The 25,542-nt window shown below is 49.3% G+C and overlaps 1 protein-coding gene across 1 annotated transcript in view; it reads right to left on the reverse strand.

Moving 5' to 3' along the window:
* Positions 1 to 25,542, reverse strand: part of ADCY3 (adenylate cyclase 3) — a 78,916-nt gene that overhangs the window by 33,098 nt on the left and 20,276 nt on the right. The window contains exon 3 of the mRNA XM_025454492.3: positions 9,851 to 10,000. Coding sequence (XP_025310277.3) covers positions 9,851 to 10,000 — 150 coding nt within the window. The remainder of the gene's footprint in view (positions 1 to 9,850; positions 10,001 to 25,542) is intronic.

Raw genomic sequence — 25,542 nt, forward strand, 5'->3', positions numbered from 1 at the left:
GAACATTCTATGGAATCCAAGAGGTCGGGGTTGGAACCAGCAGGAGCACGGGTTCCTACTTGGCGCCATGGCAACTCGCCTTCTGGTTTTTCTCAAACCAAGACGCATTCGAGGCTAAAATCAAACTTAAAAAATATTAGATACGTTCATGAGTGGGTATGAGCAGGTGTATCTCGAGGTTGACGGCGGGGCGCGGGGCCTCTGCGGCGGTCTAGCGGGCGAGGGTCTGTCCGGCCCACGTCAGAGGCTGATGGCCGAGAGCCTGGCCCGGGCCACCCCGCAGGGAGCCGGGGCCTCCCCGCACCCCCCCACCCCCGGCTCTGCGCCGCCTCCCCGCCCCGCGCGGCCCCCAGGAGGCAGCCCCAGCCCCCATACACGTGCACGGGCACCAGAGGCCCGACCCCAGGGCAACAGGTGGCTGGGCTCCGTGTGCATGTGGCTCTGTCTCGCTCTGTCTGTGGGTCTGTCTCTCCCGCCCCAACCTCTCGTGAGGCTACCCTCTGCCTTACCCCCAGAGCGAAAGGCCTTGCAGGGGATGGCGAGGAGGGCCACGCAAGGAGACAGCGAGGAGGCCACGCAAGGAGACAAAAAATGGCTGAGCTTACGAATGCAGCACTCCTGAGTCCCAAGCTCTGGGGCTCCCACGCGGGAAGTCTGTGACTCTCAGGGTAAATGGGTGGCTCTTCCCTCCAAGGCCTCGAGGGCAGAAGGTCACCCTGTGACCCTTGCCCTTTTCCCTCACCCGGAGTGAGGGAAAGACTCTGGCATGAGGAGGAAATGCCATCTCCCCGGTCACGGTGACCCTAGGCGCTGGGTTGGAGGAGGAAGAAAGGCAGAGAAGGGGTGGCCCTGTCCCGCATGGCCCCCAGGAGCTCAACAGGAAACCACCCAGCGTCCGCCTCCAGCGTGCTCCCCAGGGTGCCCCAGAGAAGGTGACCCCGCCCGCTGGCCCTCACCAGGGCCGGAAGATGCTTTCATGACCTAGAACCGACCCTGCACAGCCAGCTCTGGGCTCTCCCTCCTCACCTCTGACGGCTGGGGCTGAGGGCAGCCCTCTGGTCCCCGTCTAATGGAGTGTGGTCCAAAGGAAGTGGCGCCTCTGCCCTCTGCTGTCGCCTCTCTATCCAGGCCAGCATCCTCCCTGGAGCCCGCCCCACTGCCTGGGAAGGTAACTCTGAGCACGAGATCCAGAGCAGCTCACCGTTCTGTCCTCTGTACCTGGTGACAGGTCCGTGCTGGGCGGATTTCCTGTGTGCCTGCTGTTACCAGGTGGCAGCTGGGGCACTTAGCAACCCTCAAGGTGCCCAACTAAACCCTGGAGTATGGCCACATGGCAATAAAGAAAAACAACTCCAGTTCTCCAGCCTCTGGGCTTCCTGCTCTACCCTAACAGGCCCATGGAGCTGGGGAGACCGGAGAGAGGCCCCACGTCCATCCTGATGCCCTCTGTGTCACAGGCAGATGCCAAGATCTGCCTACAAAGTGAGCTATGTGAGCTAGCACACTGCTGCATGTCTGTCAGGGCCACCCTTCGGGGGCTTCAGTCCACAAGGACCTCAGAGGGTGAGGCCCACTCCGCCCCGAAGAAAGGAGACTGCAGCTAGGGAGCCCCCAGCAGCCCAGCACCTCCATCCCACTTCTTTTCACTACCCAGACATGCCCACCTGGGAGACAAAGGCGGGCGGAAGCCCGCATAGCAAGGCTTGGGGGTGCTTTGTACCTTCCTGGGGCCATGGCTGGTGGCCCATCTGTCAGGACTTGCCTGCCATTAGCAGGAGGTTGGTCGAGGTTGGTCGTCTTCACAAAGGCTAGTACCACCCCCCAGGTGAGAGACAACAGGGTCAGAGGAGGAGGAGGCCACACAGCCGCCAGGGCAGGCCTTCCCCTCAGCACAGGGCACTTCTTCCCAAGGAAGCTTAGAAAACAAGATAAATACACACTGACATGATAAAAAGTAAGACATGAACCGTGGTAACTAAAATTCTGAAATGAAGCCTCCTCTGCAAAGGATATACTGAGCATATTTTAATTGGGAATTTTTAAAAAGACATTTAAACACTGTGAGCTGCAACGGTGGCCAGTGACCTCAAACAGCTCCCCAGACAGAAGCCACATCCCAACCAGTTTCTGTTTCATCTCCTAGAACTTTCTGCAGCTCTTTCTAGCATTTTCACATCTATGATCCTGTTTTAATTCTCCCCAGAGGTCTTCGCAGGAGGACAGTGCAATGGGATGGCTGACCTCTACCCTCTTGTTTGCACTCAGCCCACCTTCTTAGGAGGTAAAGTCAGTCCCACTCCCCAGAGAGGGACGGAGCTGGGTCTCATCCTACCTCCTGCCCCTCCCCACCAGCCAATGTCTCCAGGGCAGAAGCCAGCGTGACAGCAGCTAAGAGCTGTAAACCAATTCACAGTGATTAGACTCATCTAAATGATTGCTAAACAACTTCATGACCATGGTATACTCTTTAATCCTATTTTTTCAGAAAACTAAACTGAACACCGGAACAGGCAGCGTGCCAAGATCGCACTGTGAGAAGGTGGGAAGCTCCAGGCTCACCGTCCCCCAGAAAATGCTAGAGGAAGCGATGGACACAAATCCCAGGTCCATGCTCAGCGGTGGGCTTTACCTCTGGCACAGCTTTCAGGCTCTGGTGTTGGCCACTCTGGGTAGCGTGCACAGGACAATGGGGGAGTGGATGTGTGCAACGACACCAGGCGCCTGACCTTACGAGCAAGGAAAAGAATCTGCTGCTCAGGGCTGTCCCTACGCTCACCAGGGGCCATTCTGTACGGTTTTAAAAATCAAGCTTGAGGAAAAAAAAAAAAAATCAAGCTTGGGTATGGGATTTTCTTTGGAGTGATGAACACGCTTTGGAGCTAGAGGTGGTGCTTGCACAGCATCAGGAAGGGGCTCAACCACATGTTTTCTATAGTTAACTTGACGTTATAAGAATGTCACCTCGATGAAAAGGAGAAAGAAAAATAAGCAAACATGGAAAGTTCTGAAACCTTTTCTAGCTGAGAGCACAATTTAACACACTGTATTTTTTAAACTTATTTTTAAAAGAAACACCCAAACAATGGAAAGTTTGGGTGGTCTTTTCTATACTTCTATCTTCAGATTTTTGTCCAGCAACGACAGTATGATAGGAGACAGCTTAGGTGCCTCCTAGGTCCAGGCATCACGCTAAACAGACATTTTACATCTAGTGCCCACAGTAGCCGTGTGACACAGGCATACAGGCTCAATGATCTGGTTCTTGCTGCTATTCTTAACAGCTATCTATGAGAGTAAGGTGTTACTTCTATAATCAGTTTAAGATGGCTAGGACACTCTCAAAACACAAAAGAAGAAAAAAAGACTTATAGGAATAATTCCCTATCAATGTTTCTTTTTTCTTTATACTTGTCTGTGTTTACCAAATACTGTACAATGTATGCTAAAAAAATACAAACAAGAAAACCTCTCCCAAACCTCAGCCTACCTGGCTGTGACTTGACCCAAATGAGTAAAGAGCAGGAAACTGCTCACGGGATGCCACTGCTGCCATGTGGGTATCATCCCTGCCACTGGGGTTCTCAAATAGGCATTTTTGGAGGAGCTGTAGGGTTCCATATCCAAGAAACACTTTCTCAATAAACAAGGAAAATTAACTGCCTAAGTGCATTCTTGTTCATCACTGGGAGGAGTGTAAATTCTTTGGACCTCTAAATGAGACAATTCGGTAACATTTCTCAACATTAACAATGGATGTGTCTGGTTTCTCAAAAATTAGAACTACTACATGACCCAGCAATTCTACTTCTGGGTATACACCCCAAGGAATTGGGAGCAGAGAGTCAAACAGGTACCTGTCCACCCATGTTCACAACAGCTCTGTTCATGACAGCTGGGAGGTGGAAACAACCCAAGTGTCCATCCACAAGTGGGGGGATAGACAGATGTAGTATATGCAGGCAGAGAGTATTATTCCACTTTAAAAAAGAAGGAAGTCCCAACATGGGTGGTACCGCAGCTCAACTCTGAGAGGGCATTATGCAATGTACAATAAGCCAGTTGCAGAAGGACATGATTCCACTTATCATGAGGTACCTAGGAAATGTAAACTCATACAGTGATAGAAGGTAGGACGATGGTGGCCAGGGGAAAGGAGGATGGGGAGCTAATATTCAATGGCCACAGAGTTTCAGTTTGAGATGATGACTAAGTCCTGGAAACAAATCGTGGTGCAGGTTTTACAACACTGGGAAGGTAATTTAATGCCACCCAACTCCATACTTAGGAGCCCAGTTAAATAATGTTACTTCCCTATCACGGAATACAATGCAGTTGTTAACAAGGATGAGGCAATGCATCATAGCCTTAGAACCCTCTTGAAGACAGCAGGTGAAAGATCTGATGAAGAGGGGATATAGTGCTTGCATGCATATGCAAAGTCTGTGTCGCAGATCTGGAAATAACTGGAATCTCGAAAGGGTATGTAAGACATGACGGTGGCTGGCTGAGGGATGGCAGAGCGGATGGCCGTGCAGGGAAACTTATTTTCCATGGTGTAACCTTTGGGATTTTATTCCACGTACACCTTCCTAATTTTATACCATGCATGCTTTTAGCTACTTAAAAATTAACTTCAAGAAATTTAAGATAATGTCCAACCTTTGTTTCTTGCCACTATAGAGGATTCCAAGGCAGAGCAGAGGGGTGAGGTCCTGGAGAAGAGGGAGCCTCTTATGAAATAGTCCTTCTAGGGTTTTAATTCAAACTATTTCCTAAGAGGAGGAACAACAGAAACCAGCTCTCAGACTAATACCCAGACCTAAAGCTTCTCAACCCCACACTGGATCAAGGTGAGCTGCAAGAGAAATAAATCTTCTCTGGAGAGAGACATCCTCCAGAGACCCTACTATTCTCCATACATGATATTCAGCATTTAATTTACCCAGAATTTTCTTTTTTTTTTTTGAAAAAGGCCAGGATGCCATGAGATGGCAAAAATTAATAGGGAAAAACCCAAAATCAATAGGGAAAAGCAGATCCATTGATACATCAGATACTGCAGCTGTCAGAGCCTTTAAAATGTTTCACATGCTCCAAAGAATTGATGACAAAAACAGAGAACTTAACTAGAGAATTGGAATCAGTTTTGTTTTGTTTTTTCTAAAGTAAGTGGAAATTCTTAGAAATGAAAAAAAAATACAATACTGAAATTAAGGATTCAACAGATGAGCTCAAGCCTTGATTTAACAAAGCAGATAAGAGGATTAGTAACCTGGAAGTAAGGTCAGTAAAAATATTCGGTCTGAAGCCCAGAAAGGAAAAAAAAAAAGAAAGATTTATGGAACATGGTAAAAATGTCTAATAAAGACATGTAGAGTCCTGGAAGGAAAGGGTGGAATGAGGCAAAAAGGTACTGGCTGGAAATTTCAAAGCCGATGAAAGACGTCAAGCCATCAATTCAAGAGGCTCTTCAAATACCAGGCAGAGTAACTGCAAAGAAAAGTGCTAAGCACATCATTATGAAACCGTGGACACCAAAGACAAATTGTAAAAGCAACCGGAGGGAAAGCACACATGATTTTAAAAGGAGCAATAGTGTGTCTGACAGCTCGCATTTCAACAAAAATAGTAGAAGCTGCAGGATCACAGAATGATGCCTTCAAAGGGCTCAGAGTAAAGCAGAGTTAACCTAGAATTCCACCTCCAACAAAAAGCAAATTTCGAAACTGAAAGCAAAATAAACACATTTCCAGCAATTAGAAATAGAATTTATCACCAAAAGACCTTCATGAAAAGTGACACTACAGGGAATTCTTCAAGAAGATGGAAGCACAAAAATGAAGGAATGAATGGAGAATATCCACGAGGGCAGAATGGGGGCAGATGTGCATACTGGCTATTCGCCGTGGAAGATTGCAATCAATCATCTTTTGGGGCTTCAAATATACGTTGAATTAAAATACATTACAATAGCCAGAAAGTCTGGGCGAGGGGAACTGAGTGTTGTGAGGTCCTTGCAACTGTGACCAAAAAGGTAAAGGTACTAATTTGGGGTAGAGGCAAATGCATCATGACTGACACGTATTGACATTATTTCATTCTTGAAAGATATTCTGATGCATTGAGTAAAATGCATGTTGTCCTTAAGTGCATCAAACTCATTAAAAAAAGCAAAAAAAGCAAGGTCAAAAATCAAGTCCTGACAGATTTTAAAGGACTGATATCATACAGGGTATGTTCTCCGACTGGAGCAGAAATAAACTAAAAATCAATAAGGAAAATATGACCTTAAAAATTCCCTGGATGGGCAGCCCGGGTGGCTCAGCGGTTTAGCGCTGCCTTCAGCCCAGGGCCTGATCCTGGAGACCTGGGATCAAGTCCCACGTCGGGCTCCCTGCGTGGAGCCTGCTTCTCTCTCTGCCTGTGTCTCTGCCTCTCGCTTTGTCTCTCATGAATAAATAAATAAAATCTTTAAAAAAAATTCCCTGGATGTTTGCAATTTGATTAATGCACTCTCAAATAGCTCATGAATCAAAGACATCTTGATGGAAATTAGAAACTAAAGAACAATGGAAAAATAGGACATAACAAAATTTGTAGAAGAAAGTGAAAGCAAGTAATGAGGGAAACCCATAGCATTAGGTGCCTGTTTTAGAAAAGAAAAATGCTAAAAAAATTGCTAACATTAGTTAAATTCCATCTTGAGAAGGTAAAAATGAACATGATGCTAACCCTGAAGAAAGCAGAAGAAAATCAAAGGTAAAAACATAATGAATTATGGAAGTATACAAAGAAAGCAACAAAAAGGCAGTTCACTGAAAAGGCTCAAACATTAATAAACCTCAGCAAGACAGATTAAGGACCAAAAAAAGGGCACAAACTACCAATATCAGTAAGGGAAGGGAACAGCACTACAAATCCCACAGACAAGATTTAAAAAAAAAGGATAAACATGTCAAAAATGTGTCATGTGAAATGGATAAGTTCCTGAAAAAACAAAAACGTTCTATAACTTATACAAAAAACCCCCCCAAAACCAAAATCCTTATACCTGTGAGGGAAATTGAATCTCATAAAGAGAACTCCTGAGCCACAGGGCTTCACTTTACAACTCTGTAAAGAACCTGTATGTTCTTCAAGCTCTCCCAGACTAGAAAAAGAAAGCACTTCTCAAATTATTTCCGAAGTCGGGCACAATGATGATGCCCAAACCTGCCAAGGACACGGGAAGGGAATAAAATTGCAAGCAGATCTTCCTGCAGTCACGAGTCCTAAAGGAAACACAAGCAAACTGCAACGCACGGTGGTGCTGGTGGGCTGCAGCATCATGCCCCTCCTATTGGTAACAGTGCTTTTCTCGTTTCCAGAGGGATTCACTTGTATTATCTCATTTTCACCAAGGGTTTTTATTTTCACGTATACTTTACACGTAGGGAAACTGAGGCCCAAAGAGGTGAGGATGCTATCCCAAGGTCACACGAGTTAGAGCTGGGTGAGACAAATTCATTCCACTTGACGGATATTTACAGGCATCTGCTGTGTCCCAGCTAGGCCTGGGCACGTACGTTTGTGCCTCTCCTATCACCGTACCTCCCTTCTGCGTCCCTGGACCTGTTATTCCTCCAGCCAATGTCCGCTCTGCTGCTGTGGCCCTGGGCAGGCACCAGAGTGGAGCAGCCGCATGGCCTGGACAGGCTGCTAGCGCCCCCTGGCTGCTATGTGGCGTTCAGGAGTCCTGGAACGCACAGGAGTGGCCCTCTCCGCCAGGCCCCAGGCTCCAGATGCTGACCCTGCCCAGAGGGGGCATCAGAAGATGCCCATGCACCGTATGGCCTGTGCACTGCAGCCGATCATCACCATTTCCAAGCTCAACAGGCTACAAAACACTTGTGTCTGTGTTTCTACCTTCAGGAAACCCTGTAAGACAAACATCAATACTCTTGCTTTGCAAATGAGGAAAGCAAGGCTCAAAGAGGGGGATAATGCATCTAAATTACCTTTGCAGAGAATAACAGATTCAGGTGAGACGCAGGACCATTCTCACCACATCAGGAACCAACACCCCACCCCCACCCCCAAGCACTGTTTGATGCGGCTAAAGATGTCCTGGGGTATACCAATTACACACTGTGAGACACAAGACTGACAGGTGTGCTGAAAACTGCACAAATACCATATGTAAAAAAGGAACTCCTGACCTAGCTAACGTAGCATTTTTTAACGTAGAGAACCCAGAGGAATGCTTCCGCAGGAGGAGAGATGAGCTCCAAAGAGAAGACAGCAGAAAAACCAGAAACTGAAGACCATCTTTCAAGAGACTCTGTAACGCCAGTAAAGCGGGCTCCATACATACATTCAGGCAGGAACAGCTCCTGGATAACCACAGGATACGGGGATGGAGACAAGGAGAGAAACACAAAGAGCTGCCAAGCTTGAACTTGGCCTTTTGTCACAACGGAGGCCGGGGAGATTCCCCTTCTAAAGTCTGCCTTCTGAAGAAGCTGGATCTGAGGCCCAGCTCAGAAGCTTCTAGATCTCCTTGGTAAGCAGAGAGAGAAAACACATCCTCAGGACTCCTCAGCAAACAACTCAGTGTGTGCCTTTGCATAGCACCGTCTAGGGGAGGTGAGGCTTGCCAGTGGGGCTCCCTGGCGAGGGTTCCAGAGTAGTGGCCCCCAAAACTATAGCTCTATCCATGTGAGTGGCAGGGTCTGTGAAAACAGCAATTTCAGTGAATCCAGAGCCAACACCACTACCTGAACACAAAATGACATTGTTCCCGGCAGAGAGAACCCTATATTTTCAACCGATCGAGTTCATGAGGGTGAAATGAGCCTATAGATCACGGGAAGTTGGATGTATGTAATTTCTGCAGACCTTCGAAAGGCATTTTGAGATGAATCCAGACCAGAAACTATTTAAAAGACCGAATCACATGAGAACCGGGTGGATCAGGCTGGAGTAAAGCCAGTAAACAAAGAGCAGGGACAGGAGGCACTTCTCTCCATGGAAAAGTATAAACAGCGAGGTCCCCAGGGGTTGGACTGGTTTTACTTCTTCATCAGTGACTTAGGAGGAGGAAGCAGGAACCTGCCCCATGCATGAAGGAAATGTGGTGCTCTAGGTGGAGGGGAGCGGGCTGCTGGGCCTCACCCAGGAAGCTGCCCACTACGGCTGGGCCCACCAGGGCCGCAGAGACCATGGTTCTGGGTGCACTGAGGGTGCGCACACCCTGTAGCCCTAGAACCAGAAAGGGGGGCAGGGGAGGACGAATGTGAAGTGACGCCCATGGGGGGAAAACATTCAAAATAAACACACAGAACTTTTTTTGCCTGAGAGAGGAACGCAGGGAGTCATTGGTGACTGCTTGAGTCAACGGATTCTTTTTTTTTTTTTTTTTTTAAGATTTTATTTACTTGAGAGAGAGAGAGAGAGAGAGAGAGAGAGAGAGAGAGAGAGAATGCAAGCACAAGCAGGGGGAGGGGAAGAGGAGGAAGTGGGATCCCGTCCCAGGATCCTGGGATCATGACCTGAGCTGAAGGTAGATGCTTAACCGACTGAGCCACCCTGGCACCCCATCGTATTTCTTTAAAAAGTTTTAAATTATAGGGGGAAAAAAACCAGAAGGAGGGGAGATTTAGGTCAACTACGGAGGAGTTACGAGGGAGTTTCCAGCAAGAGATGCTCCTTGAAGTCAGGAGGAGCCCTCTGAGGGCAGGAGGCGGCCCACCTGACCCTGGCAGGTGAACTGCGAGCCCCATGGAGCACTGGGGGCCACGGCACCAGGCCCACCCCCTTCCAGACTGCCCCAAGGCCACCCTGGAGGGGCCTCTGGAGGCCTGAACCATACCTGCTGCTGGCTCTGCTCCTCCAGATTCATCTTCACCTCCAGTGACTGGCGGGCCTCCAGGAAGGCTTTTCGGTGCTTGCGGTCGGCCATGTAGTAGGACATGATGCCCACGACAATGGCGCACAGGTAGAGGAAGACGTTGGCCAGGATCTGTGCCCCGAGAAGAGAAAAGGACAATGATGAAGGAGCCTGCTCAAGAGGAGGGATGGAGAAGGGGGGTGCAGGTGGTAACGAAAAGCAAACCCCTAGCCGCTCAGTGTCCAGGGGGGACCCCAGAGAGCGGCTGACCTCAATGAGGTACTTAGGTCTCACTTGCCATGGACAGGTGAGGCCCAGGTCTGGGAGGCTGGTGGAGGGGCTGTTCTCCCCTCCTGCTTCACATCATAGCTAACCTGGCCAATCCTGCCCACCTGTGGGGCCTGGGCAGTCCCTTTGCTACCCAATTCATTCATTCATTCACTCACTCATTTGTTCAACCACCACTTACTGAGGACTTATTAGGTGCCCTTAGGTGCTGTGCTGATTAGCGCGGCAGGGGAGTATACAAAACCCAGATCACTAGCCAGGAGTGTATAATCCTAAAAGCTGCAGGTTGTATGGAAATATCACAGGAGATGTGAAGCAGTCCAGGGCTAACTCGCAGTCATCACGCTACCTCACATGGGGTGCCACAGGTGTATAGGGGTCTGGGATTCACGTACATCCTCTCAGCCAACCTCACCTGCCAGGACTGGTGTCCAGGTCCCCTGAGGAAGCTACAGGAAGGGGAAAGGGCAGCTGTGGGGCCACACATCTGTTCTGCAAGCTCAGTATGTTGGCACAAAGGCCTTCTTAGGCACTGAGAGTCTGCTCCTCCATCCTTGATACTCGCAGGCTCTCCTAGGTGTCTGTGGTACTCAGTCTGCTTCCACAGGCTGCTGGGACTGCAGACCCAACTGTCTCCTGTCACAGGTAACCTTCGATATGAACCTGAACATCCAAACCACATCCAATTTCCCGGTGCTTATTGCTAATGGCCATAGGCCTTTGACCCATGTGGGGCTGGACTCGGTTCTAGCTCCTCCCACTTCTCCAAAGCCACCTGCCAGGAGCCATCTGCAACGAGGCCCATTTCCAGGTCTGTCCCACCCCCTTCCCCAAGGCCAGCTCATGCCCTTCCTCCCCACCTGGGTCCCTGAGGTTCTGCCGGGGACCTCCTCTTCTCAGGCAGAAGTTGGTAGCTGAGATGTGGGTAGGGAGGCTGAAGTGCATTTCTGGCCTTATGGAAAGAAAATGTTCTCCTAGCAAAGTAGAATGTTTTCTGAATAGGTGAAAAATGTGGGGAAGTCAATTTTAGATTTTTGAACAAGATGGTTTAATAAACAATAAGAGAGATTAATTAACTCTGACATGAATTTTCTGGGACTCCTGGTTATACCATATGCCTCTCTGTTTCTGTTTCATCAGGGCTGATCGATGCCAACCCTGGGGACCCACCACCTCCGGCAGAAAGTTCCTACAGGTCCGGGCACTCAGCCAAGGCCCACTGAATAACAAATTTGTTAGTAGGGGAGGGTGAGGGGTGTCTTGACACTGGTCACCAAGTCACCAGATGCAGATTTCACAAGCTCCTTTGATGGCTAGTTCCAGCAACTAACATCTCATTGTGTTCTTGGGTTTGGGCAGCCCCAATTGCCTACATCATGCAGCAAATGGGCAATTTCAAAATCCTCTGGGACATCTCTTACACTTCTGCTTGGCCATGACAGGCCATTCCCACCTGACCGGTCAGTATCAGTATGGCCTCAGGCCATTTATTAAATACCTGATAGTCCAAAGAGCTGCCAATTTATGTTGAATCGAAGTAAATCACAGACCATGCTGGGTCTGAAAGCCAGTCTGGCTCGAGGTCCAAGCCAACCCAGAGGCCACCTCTCTTTGGGGGCTGTATAGCCTTGGAAATCTGCTTAGGCCCCAATTTCACTGTATAGGAAGCCAGTCAACACGGTCAGGCTGTACCTCACGCATCCTCACTGGGCAGCAGCACTTTACTAAAGCCCATGCAGGGTCCAGATACAGCAGTCACCAAGGCCAAGGGTCTCCGGTCTTACCAGGCTATGGGTCCTAGAGGTCAAGGGAGCAAGCTGCACATAGAGGAATCACACATCTAGGCCCCATATCTACTAGTATCTACAACTTCGAACCAGAGGCTCCAGACAAGGCAAGCTGCCTACAGCCAGTCTGGGCTGCTGCACTGGGCCAGGGACAAAGCTGCATGCTCAGGGGTCTCCTTGCCCTGCCTGGCCACCTCACAGGGTGGAGAGAACAGACCGTAAGGTGTACAGGGCTGAGGCTGTGTCAGGAAGGACTGCTGTCATCACTCATCAGGGTGCCCGCCTAAGAAACCACACCTGCTCTTTAGACAGCAACTATTGCGGGAAAGCTTCAAACCAACCCCCACCAAAGACTATTAACCAAACAATATAATAGGAATCAGGTTGGGACGCCTGGGTGGCTCAGTGGTTGAGCATCTGCCTTTGGCTCAGGGCGTGATCCTGGGGTCTGGGACCGAGTCCTATATCAGGCTCTGCAGGGAGCCTGCTTCTCCCTCTGCCTGTGTCTCTGCCTCTGTGTCTCTCATGAATAAATAAATTAAATCTTGGGGGGGAAAAAAAAAAAAGATACCAGTCCTAAGGCACTCTTGTGGGAGCTGTTCACATTTTTAATCTGAAATATAGTACATCTACAGGGGTGCACAGGTCGCATACATAACAGCGGTCACTGTCTCTAAGCTCTTAAAATTCAGACATTTCCCATTCCGCGTTTACCACTATAAATGTGTCTCGCTTAGCAGAACGGATGTGCTCTTCAATATCAATGTGAAAAAAATGGGTTTTGCTCCTTCCACGGCACGGAGCTGGCATGGAGCCGTCCACGGTGACTGAGACGTTGTCCCTGCCCCCAGAGCCACCGCTGATGGGGGGAGGCCCAGGGAGGACACGACAGGGTGAGCAGGGAGGTTGCTGTTTCTCTAACACACACCGATTGGTTCTGCTTCCCGCTATAGGTTAAGAATTGCAGAGCCAGGGAAAACCTGGTGAGTCTGAAAAGTGCTTCTCGTGGGACCGTGACAAGTGGGCGCCTCCAGGCCGAGCCTTCAGCTCTGCTGCCTTAGAGTAAGTTTCTGATGCTCCCACCCCAGGATAAGGGGGGAGGATCTCCTTTTCAGGACTCCTCTCTTCTTCCAGGGCTGCTTTCCCTGCACCCTCCGCTGGGCAAACCTCCCCCAGCTACACCTGGCCCACCTGGAGGGCCCCTCCCCCTGCCCAAGAGCCCTACTCTGCCTCTCTTCTCCTCTCAGCTGCCCCCCTGCTGCCCCCCCCCTGCTCCCCAGACCCACCTGTAGTATAGTGTAACCACGTCACAACTCGCCGCTCACCCCAGACCCCTTCAGCCTGTGGTCAGCAGATGAGCAGACCGGAAACCAAACCTGACCTCCCAGCCTCGTGACCGCCCTAGGACCCAGCCCTCTGATTAATATCCCATCCGCTGCACCCCAACCTTTCCCACTGCACCCCACTCCAGCCTAAGGACAGAGGCATGAGGTTCAGTCACTTTGCTGGGGACTGTACAGGCCAGGACAGCAGGAGGGATGACAGTCCACTGCGGGGATATCCAGGGGACAAGGCCGAGGTGCAAGCAGAGGCTGGGCGGGCCCCACTGGGTCAGGGAGGTGTCACAGAGCTTCGGGAAGAGGTGGGCCTCGAGACAAAGCACTCAGCGACCATGAGAGCATGGCAGCACGGCCAGGGGGGCCTCTCCTGTCACTGTCAGTAATGCCTGCGGGGGGCGGGGGGAGCCCCAGGGGCAGGGGTTCACATGACACCTGACCCCATGAGCAGACAGGGAAGAGGCGCCCAGCCCGGCAGCTGCGAAAGCCAGCAGGAGCCCTGACGCACGGCCCGGCTCCGCGCTGCGGTCACTGAGCGCCCGTCCCACTGCCCCCCCACTGCCTGCCCCACACCAGGCTTAGTCTAGGGGTGACTCCCTTGCACAACAAGCCTGAGAAGCCCTGCTCTGGGGCACCATCAAGGTCACCTCTTCTTACCCCAGTGGCCCCCTTTCTCCAGTGAAAGAGACTGAGCAGGAGTCTCATTGCAAAATAATTTTTTTTTTTGCAAAAGAATTTTTTTTTAAACACGAGATTTTTAAAATAATGAGAATCAATGAATGAATCTCCCAAGTGGGTAAACACTCAGACTACAGCTTCATCTAACCCATGACAGCCGGATGAAGCGTCTGTAATACCCCAGCTCAGAAACACAGCCGTGAGAAAATTCCTTTACAAAATCCTTCCCCTTGGAATTTGATGAATCACAATATCCTGCACATTTCTAACAGTCCACGGGGACACAGGCTGCTATGAGCAGGGCTTTAAAAAAGAAGTTATCCCATCGGAGGAGGGCTGGTGCCTCTGCTGCCTAGGCTGATCCCTCCCCATAGGCTCGTTCCAGCCTGGAGATTCCAGAACATTCCAGAACTGGGGAGAAGAAACCCAGGGAAAGAAAGCCACTCTGGCGAGTCAACGTCCTTGTCAGCTGCCCTCAGAGACCTCGTGATGCTCTGCTGTCGGGGAAGACCATATTGGAGCCTCTGTACATTAACACTAACTTAGAATGTTTTTTTGGGGAAAAAAAGTCTCCCAGGAGCTGTGGGGCAGGAAGGAGCAAGGGAAGGGACCAGGCACCTCTGCAGGCAACCAGCTCCCCCAACCCAGGCCAGAGCCTGGAGTGGCCCCCACACAGTGCCCAGGAGCGCCCCCTCCAGAGCCACACTCACTGCAGGCCGCAGGTGGCCCTCCTCCTCAGTCAGGTCCCTGCTGATATGTCCCCTCCTCCAAGAGGCCCTCCTGCCTACCCCCCTCACTCTCTATAATGTTTTCCTGTTTAAGGCCCTGCAGAGAAGCATCTGCACTTAGCATTCCCTCACCCTTTTCTTATTTGTCTGTTTACTCTGTTTCCTTTACTAGAGATAAAGCTCCCGAGGGACAGGGCTTTGGTTCTGTTTCTCTGCCTATTCCCCAGCACCCAGGACGGCCAACGCCTGCTGGATGAATGAGTGGCAGAGAGAAGTCGGGCTGTGTGGCCTGGAACAAGTCATTTCCCCTCTGAGACATGACGTCTTCATCCCCACAATAACCCTGAAGGCTGTTCCAGTAAGATCCAAAGACAGGTTACACACAACACTACCTGGTACAGGGCTTGCCACAAAACATGCTGAGTGACTTTGGGAAATTAGGGCCTAATGACTGTACTGTAACAACAGCATTCCATCGGAGCCTTCACGTTCACTATCCTTATTTGTCACAACAAGTAAAGCTCTTATTCTCATTCTGTGGAAGAGATCTGAAGTCCAGGGACATGAGGCCACAAGGCTGTGGTCTCCTGGCGGCGCTGACACTGGAGCTCAGATCTCTTTCAACTTTCCCCCGCCTACAAGCAGAGAGTTCAAGTTTCAAGATATTAATAAAAACCTGCCCCCAGGGCAGCCCAGGTGGCTCAGCGGTTTAGCGCCGCCTTCAGCCCAGGGTGTGATCCTAGAGTCCTGGGATCGAGTCCGGCGTCAGACTCCCTGCATGGAGCCTGCTTCTCCCTCTGCCTGTGTCTCTGCCTCTCTCTCTGTGAATAATGAATGAATGAATGAATGAATGAATAAATAAATAAAATGAATAAATAAAATCTTTTAAAATAAATAAAATCTTTTAAAAAAATAAAAAATGAATAAATAAATCTGAATAAATAAATAAAATAAATGAATAAATTTATTTGAATAAATAAATAAATAAAATCTTTTTTAAAAATTAAAAAAAAAACCTGCCCCCAAACAAGGGGACTGAATTATCAGAAGCCAGCCTGACCAGACCTGTTAGCCTTGGGGCAGGTCCACTGCGGCCCTCGCCCCCAACTAGCAAGCACACCACCCAAGCACGAGTCCTGGGCTGTCCCTACATTACTTAGCTGAGTTGTGACGAAGCTAAGGTGAAATCCAAGGCACTGGGGCAGCAGAGAAGCCAGTAAAGACCTGAAGCATCTACACAGGTGGGGAGATCTGCAGACAGTGGGGGGGCTTTCTCATGCTACCCCTCAGCAAACTCTAGAATCAACGTGCCAAGAGAGGTCTGGGGTCTCCAATAAATACAACCCTACTCAGCACGATTCAAGGTTCGAGCCTCGGAATAATGCTAAGCTTGTCCTTCCAAGCTGGGCATTTGTTAAGTTTCCAACAAAACAAGAGGACCTCCAGAAGTTTCCAACTCATTTTATAGCTTGGTCATGGCTCTGCTAAAAGACATTCAACGTCTTCCAAAACAAAGACGACTTCCAGAATAGTCATTCAGCCAACTTGACTTGTTATATGAGGTCCCTTGTGATCTGCTGGGTTGCCAGAATGGCTTCTCAGGTTGTGCACTGCATAATCCCAGGGACACCACTCTGCAGACTCTGACCTGATGGCTCCCCTACAAGTATGGAACACGGCAGTCCTGACAACTGGGCTCTAGAGTCACTCACTTCTTCTACCTGTCAGCTGCCTATTGAGTTCCCCTCACTCCAGCCACACTGCGCCTCTCTCCAATCCTCTAACAAGATGTGCTATTTCAGGGCTCCATGGCTCTAACCAGAACATCCTGCCTCTGCTCTGCCTGTGGAGGGCCACACATGATGATCCTCCCATGTAACCCAGGACATACCTGGCCTTAGTCATCCCCAGGAAATGACAGTTATTGTTAAAATTCCAAGACCCAGCTCCAACATCACCACCCCTTTTTCCCCAAAGAGAACTATTCATTCATTCAAAGATTTAGTGAATGCCCATCCTGTGCCAGAGAGGTACTAGGCATGCAGCAGTGAATATGGCAGAAAAAGTCCCTGCTATCAGGAGCTGATATACTGGTAACAGTAGATACAAAGAAACATAATTCAACAAGAAGAGTATCAGAGCTCCCCAGAGAATAAAAATGATAGGGTAGCTGCTTTAGATCAGGTGAGGGCGACTGCTGGCCCACATCCTTCCCTCCCCTGTACAAGCATCCTACAGCCACACCCTTGCCAATGCCTCACGAAAACTCTTCCCTGGGCGGACTCTGACCACGGGATCTGCTCCAGCCCAAATGGATGTCTTGCACACATGACCCGAGCAAATGTCTGAGATACGTCCGCATATCGTCTTGTGCTTCTGCTGTTGCCCTGAGAACACCGAGAAGCACACTGGCCCAGCACACTGAAAGACTTGTGGAGCCCGACAAAACCCAGCTACAGTCTGGAGCCAAACCCAGCTGAACCCAGCCCGGATCAGCTACACCCGAGCCAAGCCATGGATGTGCATGTGAGGAATGGGTACTTGTAGGTCACCGAGCTTCGGGTTGGTATGCTGCATCAGGTGAAAACAGCTGGCTGATGCAGGTGGTTGGGACAGGTGTCCCTGAAGCAGGAGCATTAAGTGGAGGTATGAATGCCAAAAAAGACCCAGCCACAGGAAAACTCAGAAGAAACTGCAACCTGGATGGAGAAAATACTGCAGAGGCCCTGGGTCACAGGCCTCTTTTTCACAGGCCACCCCCACCCAAGACACAGTAAGCCCCCAACAGCAGGGGGTGTCTTGCACCTCTGGGGCTGGCACAGAGCACCAGAGCTGCATGAATGGCAAGAGAGGGAAAGCCAAGGAAGAGTTCATTCTCCATGGAGGTATTTCCCTTAATGAGAGAGTCAAAATCAAGCTAGAGAAAGGCTAGAGCAGTGGTTCTCAACCAGGAGTGGGGGTGGGGTGGGGGTAGGGGTGCTCTGGCCTCCAGGGGCCATGCAGCAGTATGTCTGGGGACATTTTTGATAGTTGTGACTAGAAGATGCTCCTGGGATCTACCGAGTAGAGGCCAGGGATGCTTCTTTCTAAGACTTTATTTATTCATGAGAGACACAGAGAAAGAGAGACGCAGAGATAGGGAGCCTGATGCTGGACTCAATCCCAGGACCCCGGGATCAAGACCTGAGCCAAAGGCAGACATTCAAGCACTGAGCCACCCAGGTGCCTCCAATAGAGGCCAGGGATGCTTCCGAACATCCTACAATGCACAGAGCAGTCCCCACAACTAGCCTCAAACATCAATAGATCCGAGGTCGGGAAACCTTGCCTAAAACAATGCCTTCATCCCTTTTGATCCCTGAGTATTCACATGAAACTTTCCTAAACATCCTTACTGACCAATAATGAACTCTGAGGACAAAGATGTAAGTGAGCAGATTTTTAGGTCAATCACAGGCCTTGGGGCTAAGAGGAAAACCTCCCTGAATGTAAGGACACAGTATCTTGATAAACCCACCCACGATGGAAAGAAGGCTTCACATCACTGGGCGAGGGACGACTGAGACCAGAGAAGGTCATCCTGTCTCTGGAGGAGGAAACACAGGAATAAATACCCCACATCTAACATTTTACACTGACCCAGGGATTATTCCCTTGAGGTCTGGGGACTAGGATGGAGAGTCAGGGACGCCATAAAATTAGGGGCAAATTAGGTGTCACTCTTTCCTGGGGGAGCAAATCCATTGCTCTTACCAGATTCTCAAAAGGATCCGTTTTAAACCCAGATGCTTAAGAGCCACAGAACGAATCAAAAGCTCCCGGCTCTCCCCCAGGGGCTTCACTAGAGCCAAAAAACATCTGGTCACAGCATTCTATGTCTTCTCTCACTGAGGGGACCCTAGTACTTGGTCACCCTGTTTTTTTTCTCCTGGCCAAATAAGTCTAATTTTATTTAAAGGACTCTATTTTAAAACATTTAGTCATGTTTGGCTTTGGATCCTGTTTTAAAAAACTCAACCCCACTGATGTCTTGGCAAGCCGTGGGGCCCCATGCTGGGTCCTCGATGGTAAAAAATGACATCAAGAGCACAACTCTGGCAGGGATGAAGAGAGGGAGCACAGACCAATCCTGATGGAGAGAAGGGTAGGTCAGCAAAGGGCCCTCCAAGGGAGCAAAAGTGGGACTGGCACACTTGGTTGAGGGCTTGCACACACACAACACTGAGCTTTTACAGACATTTTAACATGCAGATTCTGGATGGTAAAGAAAATTTAAACCAATTTCTGATGACCAATGTTTAGGAAAAAAAAGGGGGGCACAAAATAATTAACTGCATCCTCGTCAGAGTAACACAGGGTACCACACTGCCTGCTCCAATCTTGTTATCTGCAAGCAATACCAGTTGCAGTTAATGCATGGGTCCTGACTTTTCCAGAACTGTCTTTGAATGAACTCGAGAACAAATGTACTACCCCGGAGGAAGAGGAGCACATAATCTGGAGACAGAAGAGTTTTAGGGTTCCAGAAATATAATCACCAGATAAACCTGGCATGTGGAAATGTGAAGGGAGCTCGCCCATCACACAAAACCATCAAAGCCCTTACGTACGTGCCCATGGAACAGAGCAAGTTTAGGATCCCAGAACTTCCTCTAAATTCAGAATGACTCAGATCTTGAGAGTAAGACTTTCTGCAACTCTCAAGCTGCAGCCATCACTCCTCCCTGGGGACTCCACTCCCTTTCTCCCACCAGGCTTCTTAGGCTTTGTCCAGGGGTCCTTCCCCACAGCCCCTCAGAGCCTGTCCAGGGACATCCGGGATGGCTTTCTGAAGTCACTGGTTCCAACTGACCCCCTCAGGGCTTACTCCCTAGTTGCTGTTTCTCTAGCTCCATGCTCCTGAGCCAAGTGCACTGGTGTCTCCAGGCGACTAGGAGAAGAATGGGAGACTCCTGGGTCCCACCTGCCTGCTGAGGCCCAGGAGTCTGAATTGCACACTCTCTACTTCTAGGTGAGGCTCTTCTGCAAATCACTGTTCTGGGTGATGTAATAAGTATGAAAGTAAAGCCAAGATCCTTCCACTCCTGGTTCTGTAAACCAAACTCTAAACATACATGACCAGGGGCACCTGGTGGCTCAGTGGTTGAGCAGTTGCCTTAGGCTCAGGTTGTGATCCCAGGATCGAGTCCCACATCAGGCTCCCCACAGGGAGCCTGCTTCTCCCTCTGCCTCTACCTCTGTCTCTGTCTCTCATGAATAAATAAAATCTTTAATTAATAAACAAACATACATAACCGGTTCACATCACCTCCCTGTACCTGTCACCTATTTGTCTTCTGTCCACTGAGTCTCTTTCCCTAATATTCACCCCTCACCCCAGAAAAACACACCTCCTCACTGCCCTTCCCTGAACCAGCACCAGCCCATTCTCCCTATCAAGCCAGTGGTCCTCTGTGTACCTCCAGTGGGTCATTCATCCTTGCTGGTCTCTCTGGTCTTCCTTCCTTGTCATTCCTCCTGCTACTTCTTGGCCAAAGCCTCACCCCTCCCACAGGCACAGACTTTTCTCTGGTCCCTCTCTGGTCCTGCCCATCCACCCCCCCGGTATCACATTAATCTTCCAAATTTGTCTTTTTGCAAGCGCTACCACCTGCTCAAAACACATCAATGGCTTCCAATCGTCTAAAAGGTAAAAATTCAAAATCCTCATTCTGGCACTCAAAGTCCTACACACTTTGGCCTCAATGAATTTTTCTAAGTATTCCCCCTTGACCCAAGTCCCTGATGTAGCGCATCTGCTTTAGCCAAGCCGAGACCCAGCAGGTATGTCTGGTCTCAGCACGGGCTGTGGTCCATACTTCCAGAGCTCTCAAACTTTCCCTCTGAGGTACCTGGGAGGAAACCTCACATCTTACCTTGCTAGGGCACGTGGACCTGGCATTCTAGTCCATAAAAACCCCTCTTTGTATTACTACCTTTAAACGTTTTTAAATGTGTGCCTTTGAGTAAAACAGATGTGTCTGTCCATTATATTACATGCGCCACTAGGGCAGAGACAAAATCTGTTCTGATCACCACCCCATCCCCAGCACTCAACACCAGGCCCATACAAGTAATAAATACAGGGTGATGGAGGAAAGGAAATGTCACCTCCATAGCTATGACCCTGAGGCTTCAAATACGGCAGACAAACACAGTCCTACGTCCCGCAATATGAGAAGCACCCCATCTGAAATGCCCTCCATATCCCCTACCCCCTTTCACCCTTCTCTTAAAATCTAGCTAAGCCCTGTCTCCTCCACAGAGCCTTCCTTGACAGCCCCACCTCTGAGCAATCACACTCTCCCCTACTTTTTTTGAAGAGGAAATATCTGCAAGATAAATTAAGAGAAGAAAAGATCTAAATACGCAGCTATGTTCTTGGTTTTTTTTTTTTTTTTTTTTTTTTTTTTTTTTTTTTAACAGAACAAGATAGGGCAGGAGCAGAAATACCAAAATGTCAGCAGTGGTTATCTTGGGGGGTGAGGAGGCTGTGGATTTTTTAAGATTTTATTTATTCATGAGAGACACAGAGAGAGAGAGAAAGAGAGGCAGAGACAGGCAGAAGGAGAAGCAGGCTCCACAGAGAACCTGACGTGGGACTCGATCCCGGGTCTCCAGGATCACACCCTGGGCTGCAGGCGGTGCTAAACCCCTGCGCCACAGAGGCTGCCCGGGGCTGTAAATTTAAGACAATTTCTGTTGTCCTTTTTTGCCTTATAATCTATCACAAATCTTTGTGAAGAGAAAATAAAGACAACGAGCATATTTGAAAGTTCCACTCACTTGGAACACACTGACCATCAGCAGACCTGGGGACCCCTTGGGACAGACTCCTCTCGTGGGCACTCCCTCCTTGCACTGCGGACAGCACCTCCAGCCCAGAGCCTCTGTACCTGGTCCATGAGTTCACTAAGCATCTCCTCTCTGTTTCTATGGGACATGCCTTGCCTCCCACCGGATCTTTCAAAGGATCAGCTGGGAAGAGAAATCTTCCTACAGTCCTCAAACAAGGTGTGGGCACAGAATCCAATGGCCTCACCTTCTGCTCTCTGGCTCTTGTGTTGTGAAATGCAGGAATCGGGAACCAGAGGGTCACGGCCACCAGGAATGGAAGATGCCCTGCCCGCCCAGAGATCAGTGTGAGCCAGTCATCTGTCCTGCATCGTTCAGTGCCAACATTTACAGGGGATGCATTGCCATTATAAACTGGAACTGGTTCGAGTTGTCCCCACACAACTGTCATCTCAGATGAGCCTTCCCTCCAGGACAAGGGCGAGTCCAGCTGACAAGGGGACTACAATCAGTTCTGAGCAGTTCTGTGTCAGCTGATGCACATGGTCCAGCCACTGGTCACTGGGGTTCTGTTGGACAACTGCTGCTGGCACGAAGGGCCTATAGCCATCGACCTGACCATCCCTCACAAATGATGCCACACGACTCACTTGTTGGGCTGATCTCCTCTGCAACCACCTCATTTCCCTCCTCTTGCCTTCAAATGCTATTCCCACCTGCCAGAGCCATCATCCATCTGCTCCCTCAGAGATGGGCCACTGCCACAGCGCCGGCTGGGATCTTCCCATCCTGGGCACACATGCTTTCTGGGCTTTCAAAAGAGTTCTAAAACCAGCCCCTGGCTTCCCGAGAAGTTCCTGACATTTAAATTATTTCCATTGTGGGTAGCCCGGGTGGATCAGCAGTTTAGCACCGCCTTCAACTCAGGGCCTGACCCTGGAGACCCGGGATCGAGTCCCACGTCAGGCTCCCTGCATGGAGCCTGCTTCTCCCTCTGCCTCTCTCTCGGTGTCTCTCATGAATAAATAAAATCTTAAAAAATAAAATCAATTATTTCCATTGGTTTTGCCTCGTTTTCCCACTTACCAGCCTTCTGCTCTTGACACACTGAGAGTCCAGAGCTGGACTCTCTCGGCCCGAGTGCGGGATGTAAGCCTGTCGTCAGTCAGCGCTGCCAGCCCTGCCCCCGTGGCTGCCCCGCCGCTCCCAGCTCACCCCTGGGCACCATGCTCCTGTGGCATCCTCCGTGGTGGGTCCCCGATGACCGTGCAGAAAGGCTTGATGAACGTCAGCTATTACGACGAGGCACGTTGTAAATTCCTGACACTGCAATGAACTTTGTTCCCAGTTCTCCAGCTTCCTGAGCTCCCTTCATTTTTTTTTTTAAAGATTTTATCCATTTATTCATAGACACAGAGAGAGAGAGGCAGAGACACAGGCAGAGGGAGAAGCAGGCTCCACGCAGGGAGCCCCATGTGGGACTCGATCCCGGGTCTCCAGGATCACACCCCAGGCTGCAGGCGGCGCTAAACTGCTGAGCCACCGGGGCTGCCCCCTGAGCCCCCTTTAACGGCTTTCCATCCCCGGGCCGGGTAGGGGCATCAGTGGTTCCCAAGCCCGTGTGCGCTTCTGCTCCCAGGCTCCACCTGCAGGCAAGGACCCAGAATCTGCATTCCGAGCAAAGCCCTCCTCCCCACCCAGGGGATCCCAGCGCAGCCTGTTCCACTTGGGAACCACTAAAGGATCATCTTCCTGCTGCATGTTAGTATCTACACACAACTTCATGGGGCGCCCGGGGGGCTCCAATGGTTAGGTGTCAAACTCTAGATCTCAGCTCAGGTCCTGATCTCAGGATTGAGAGTCCAAGCTCTGAGTTGGGCTCCACGCTGGGTACAGAGCCTACCTAAGAAAAAATAAATGCAACTTCATGGCCCTTAGGCTTGCCCTAGAAGGTTCACCTTGATGCTTACTCAAGCTGTCCCCACACACAGCTTTCAGCGTCTCCCCACTATTGTGACCCTCTCCCAGGGCCCATTGGCTCTCCCCAAGTCAGCCTGCCAGCCAGACCCTGGGACCCTACTGCTCAGCTGGAGGGCTCAGTCCCTCTCCTGTCCCTTTACCCACTCTGACCAGGAGGGCTCTTCATGGCAGGGCCAGACGCTGCTGGAACCATCTGCCTGAACTGCTCAAGAGAAGCAGACTCCCCACTGAGCAGGGAGGCTGACATGGGACTTGATCCCAGGACCAGGATATCATGACCTGAGTGGAAGGCAGGCGCTTAACCAACTGGGCCACCCAGGCCTCCCTGAGCAATGGCTTTGGAGCCAGAGAAGTTCCTATTCTATCATTTGTTAGCAGGTCCCATAAAACCTCCCTCTTCAACTTCCTCCCATGGAAAATAAGGTTAGCAGCTTTAATACTTATCTCCAGGCAGCCCTGGTGGCTCAGCGTTTTAGTGCCGCCTGCAGCCCAGGGCATGATCCTGGAGTCGCGGGATCGAGTCCCACGTTGGGCTCTCTGCATGGAGCCTGCTTCTCCCTCTGCCTCTCTCTCTCTCTCTGCATCTCTATGAATAAATAAATAAAGTCTTAAAAAATATATATATATTAAAAAAAAAATATTTATCTCCATTCAAGAAATCTTTGCCCAACCCAAGGTCACAAGGATTTTTTTTTTTCCCTGAAAGTTCTATAGTAGAAGTCTAACTATGATCTATTTCAACTTAATTTTTATATGTGGGGTAAGGTACAGATTATGATTTTTGCCCATATAGATATCTAATGATTCCAGTATCATCTATTGAAAGATTATCATTTTTTTTCCATTGAACTAACTTGGCATTTTCATTGAATATTAACTGATCAAAGATGTGCACATTTCTGAACTTTATTTGGATTCTATGCTTAGGTTAGTACTATACTGGTCTTGATTGCTGTAACTTTATATCACATAATCAGGTAGTAATATAAGTCCTCTTTCTTAAATTATTTCTCTAATTTATGTATCCAAATATTTTTTTAAAAGATTTTATTTATTTACTCATGAGAGACACAGAGACAGAGACACAGGCAGAGGGAGAAGCAGGCTCCATGCAGGGAACCCAATGCGAGACTCGATCCCAGGACTCCAGGATCACGTCCTGAGCCAAAGGCAGACACTCAACCACCGAGCCACCGAAGCATCCCTATATAAATTTTTAATCATCAATTTCTACAAAAAAAAAAAAAAAAACTGATGGGATTTTTATTTGGACTGAATTGAACCTGTAACAATTTAGAGAGAATTGACATCTTATTATCTGTGTTCTTTCCATTAATTTAGGTTTAATTTCTTTCAGGAAGGTTTTAGATTTTTCACTATAAAAAGCTAAATTTAACAAGATGTGTGAAGACTTAAGTATTTCATGGTTTGGGATGCTACTTTAAATGGATTTTTTTTTTTCAGTTTCCAATTGTTTGTTGCCAGTACAGAAAAGCAGGTTTTTGTTTTTAAAGAGAGCATGAGAGCAGGATTGGGGGAGGCGGGGGGCAGAGCAGAGGAAGAGAGAGTTTTTTGTTTTTTGTTTTTTTTTTTTTAGATTTTATTTATTCATGAGAGACACAGGGGGCTGGGGGGGCGTGGGCGGGCAGAGACACAGGCAGAGGGAGAAGCAGGCTCCATGCAGGAAGCCCGACATGGAACTTGATCCCGGATCTCCAGGATCCGGCCCTGGACTGAAGGCAGCACTAAACCGCTGAGCCACCCGGGCTGCCCAAGAGAATCTTCTCTGAAAAAGGCTCAATAACCCAGCATAGAGCCCAACATTGGGTCTCAACTCAACAATCCTAAGATCACAACCTGAGCGAAATCAAGAATTGGATGCTTAACTGACTGAGACAACTACCATAGATCTTTTAATATTAATCATGTAACTTCCAAATTTGTTAAGTTCGCTTCTAGGATTTTTGAGGATTCCTTAGGATTTTCTACATAGATAATCATATCACATGAAAACCTACAGTTTCATTTCTTTCTTATTCGTA

Source organism: Canis lupus, chromosome 17 (genome assembly GCF_003254725.2).
Source record: "Canis lupus dingo isolate Sandy chromosome 17, ASM325472v2, whole genome shotgun sequence".
NCBI lineage: Eukaryota > Metazoa > Chordata > Mammalia > Carnivora > Canidae > Canis > Canis lupus.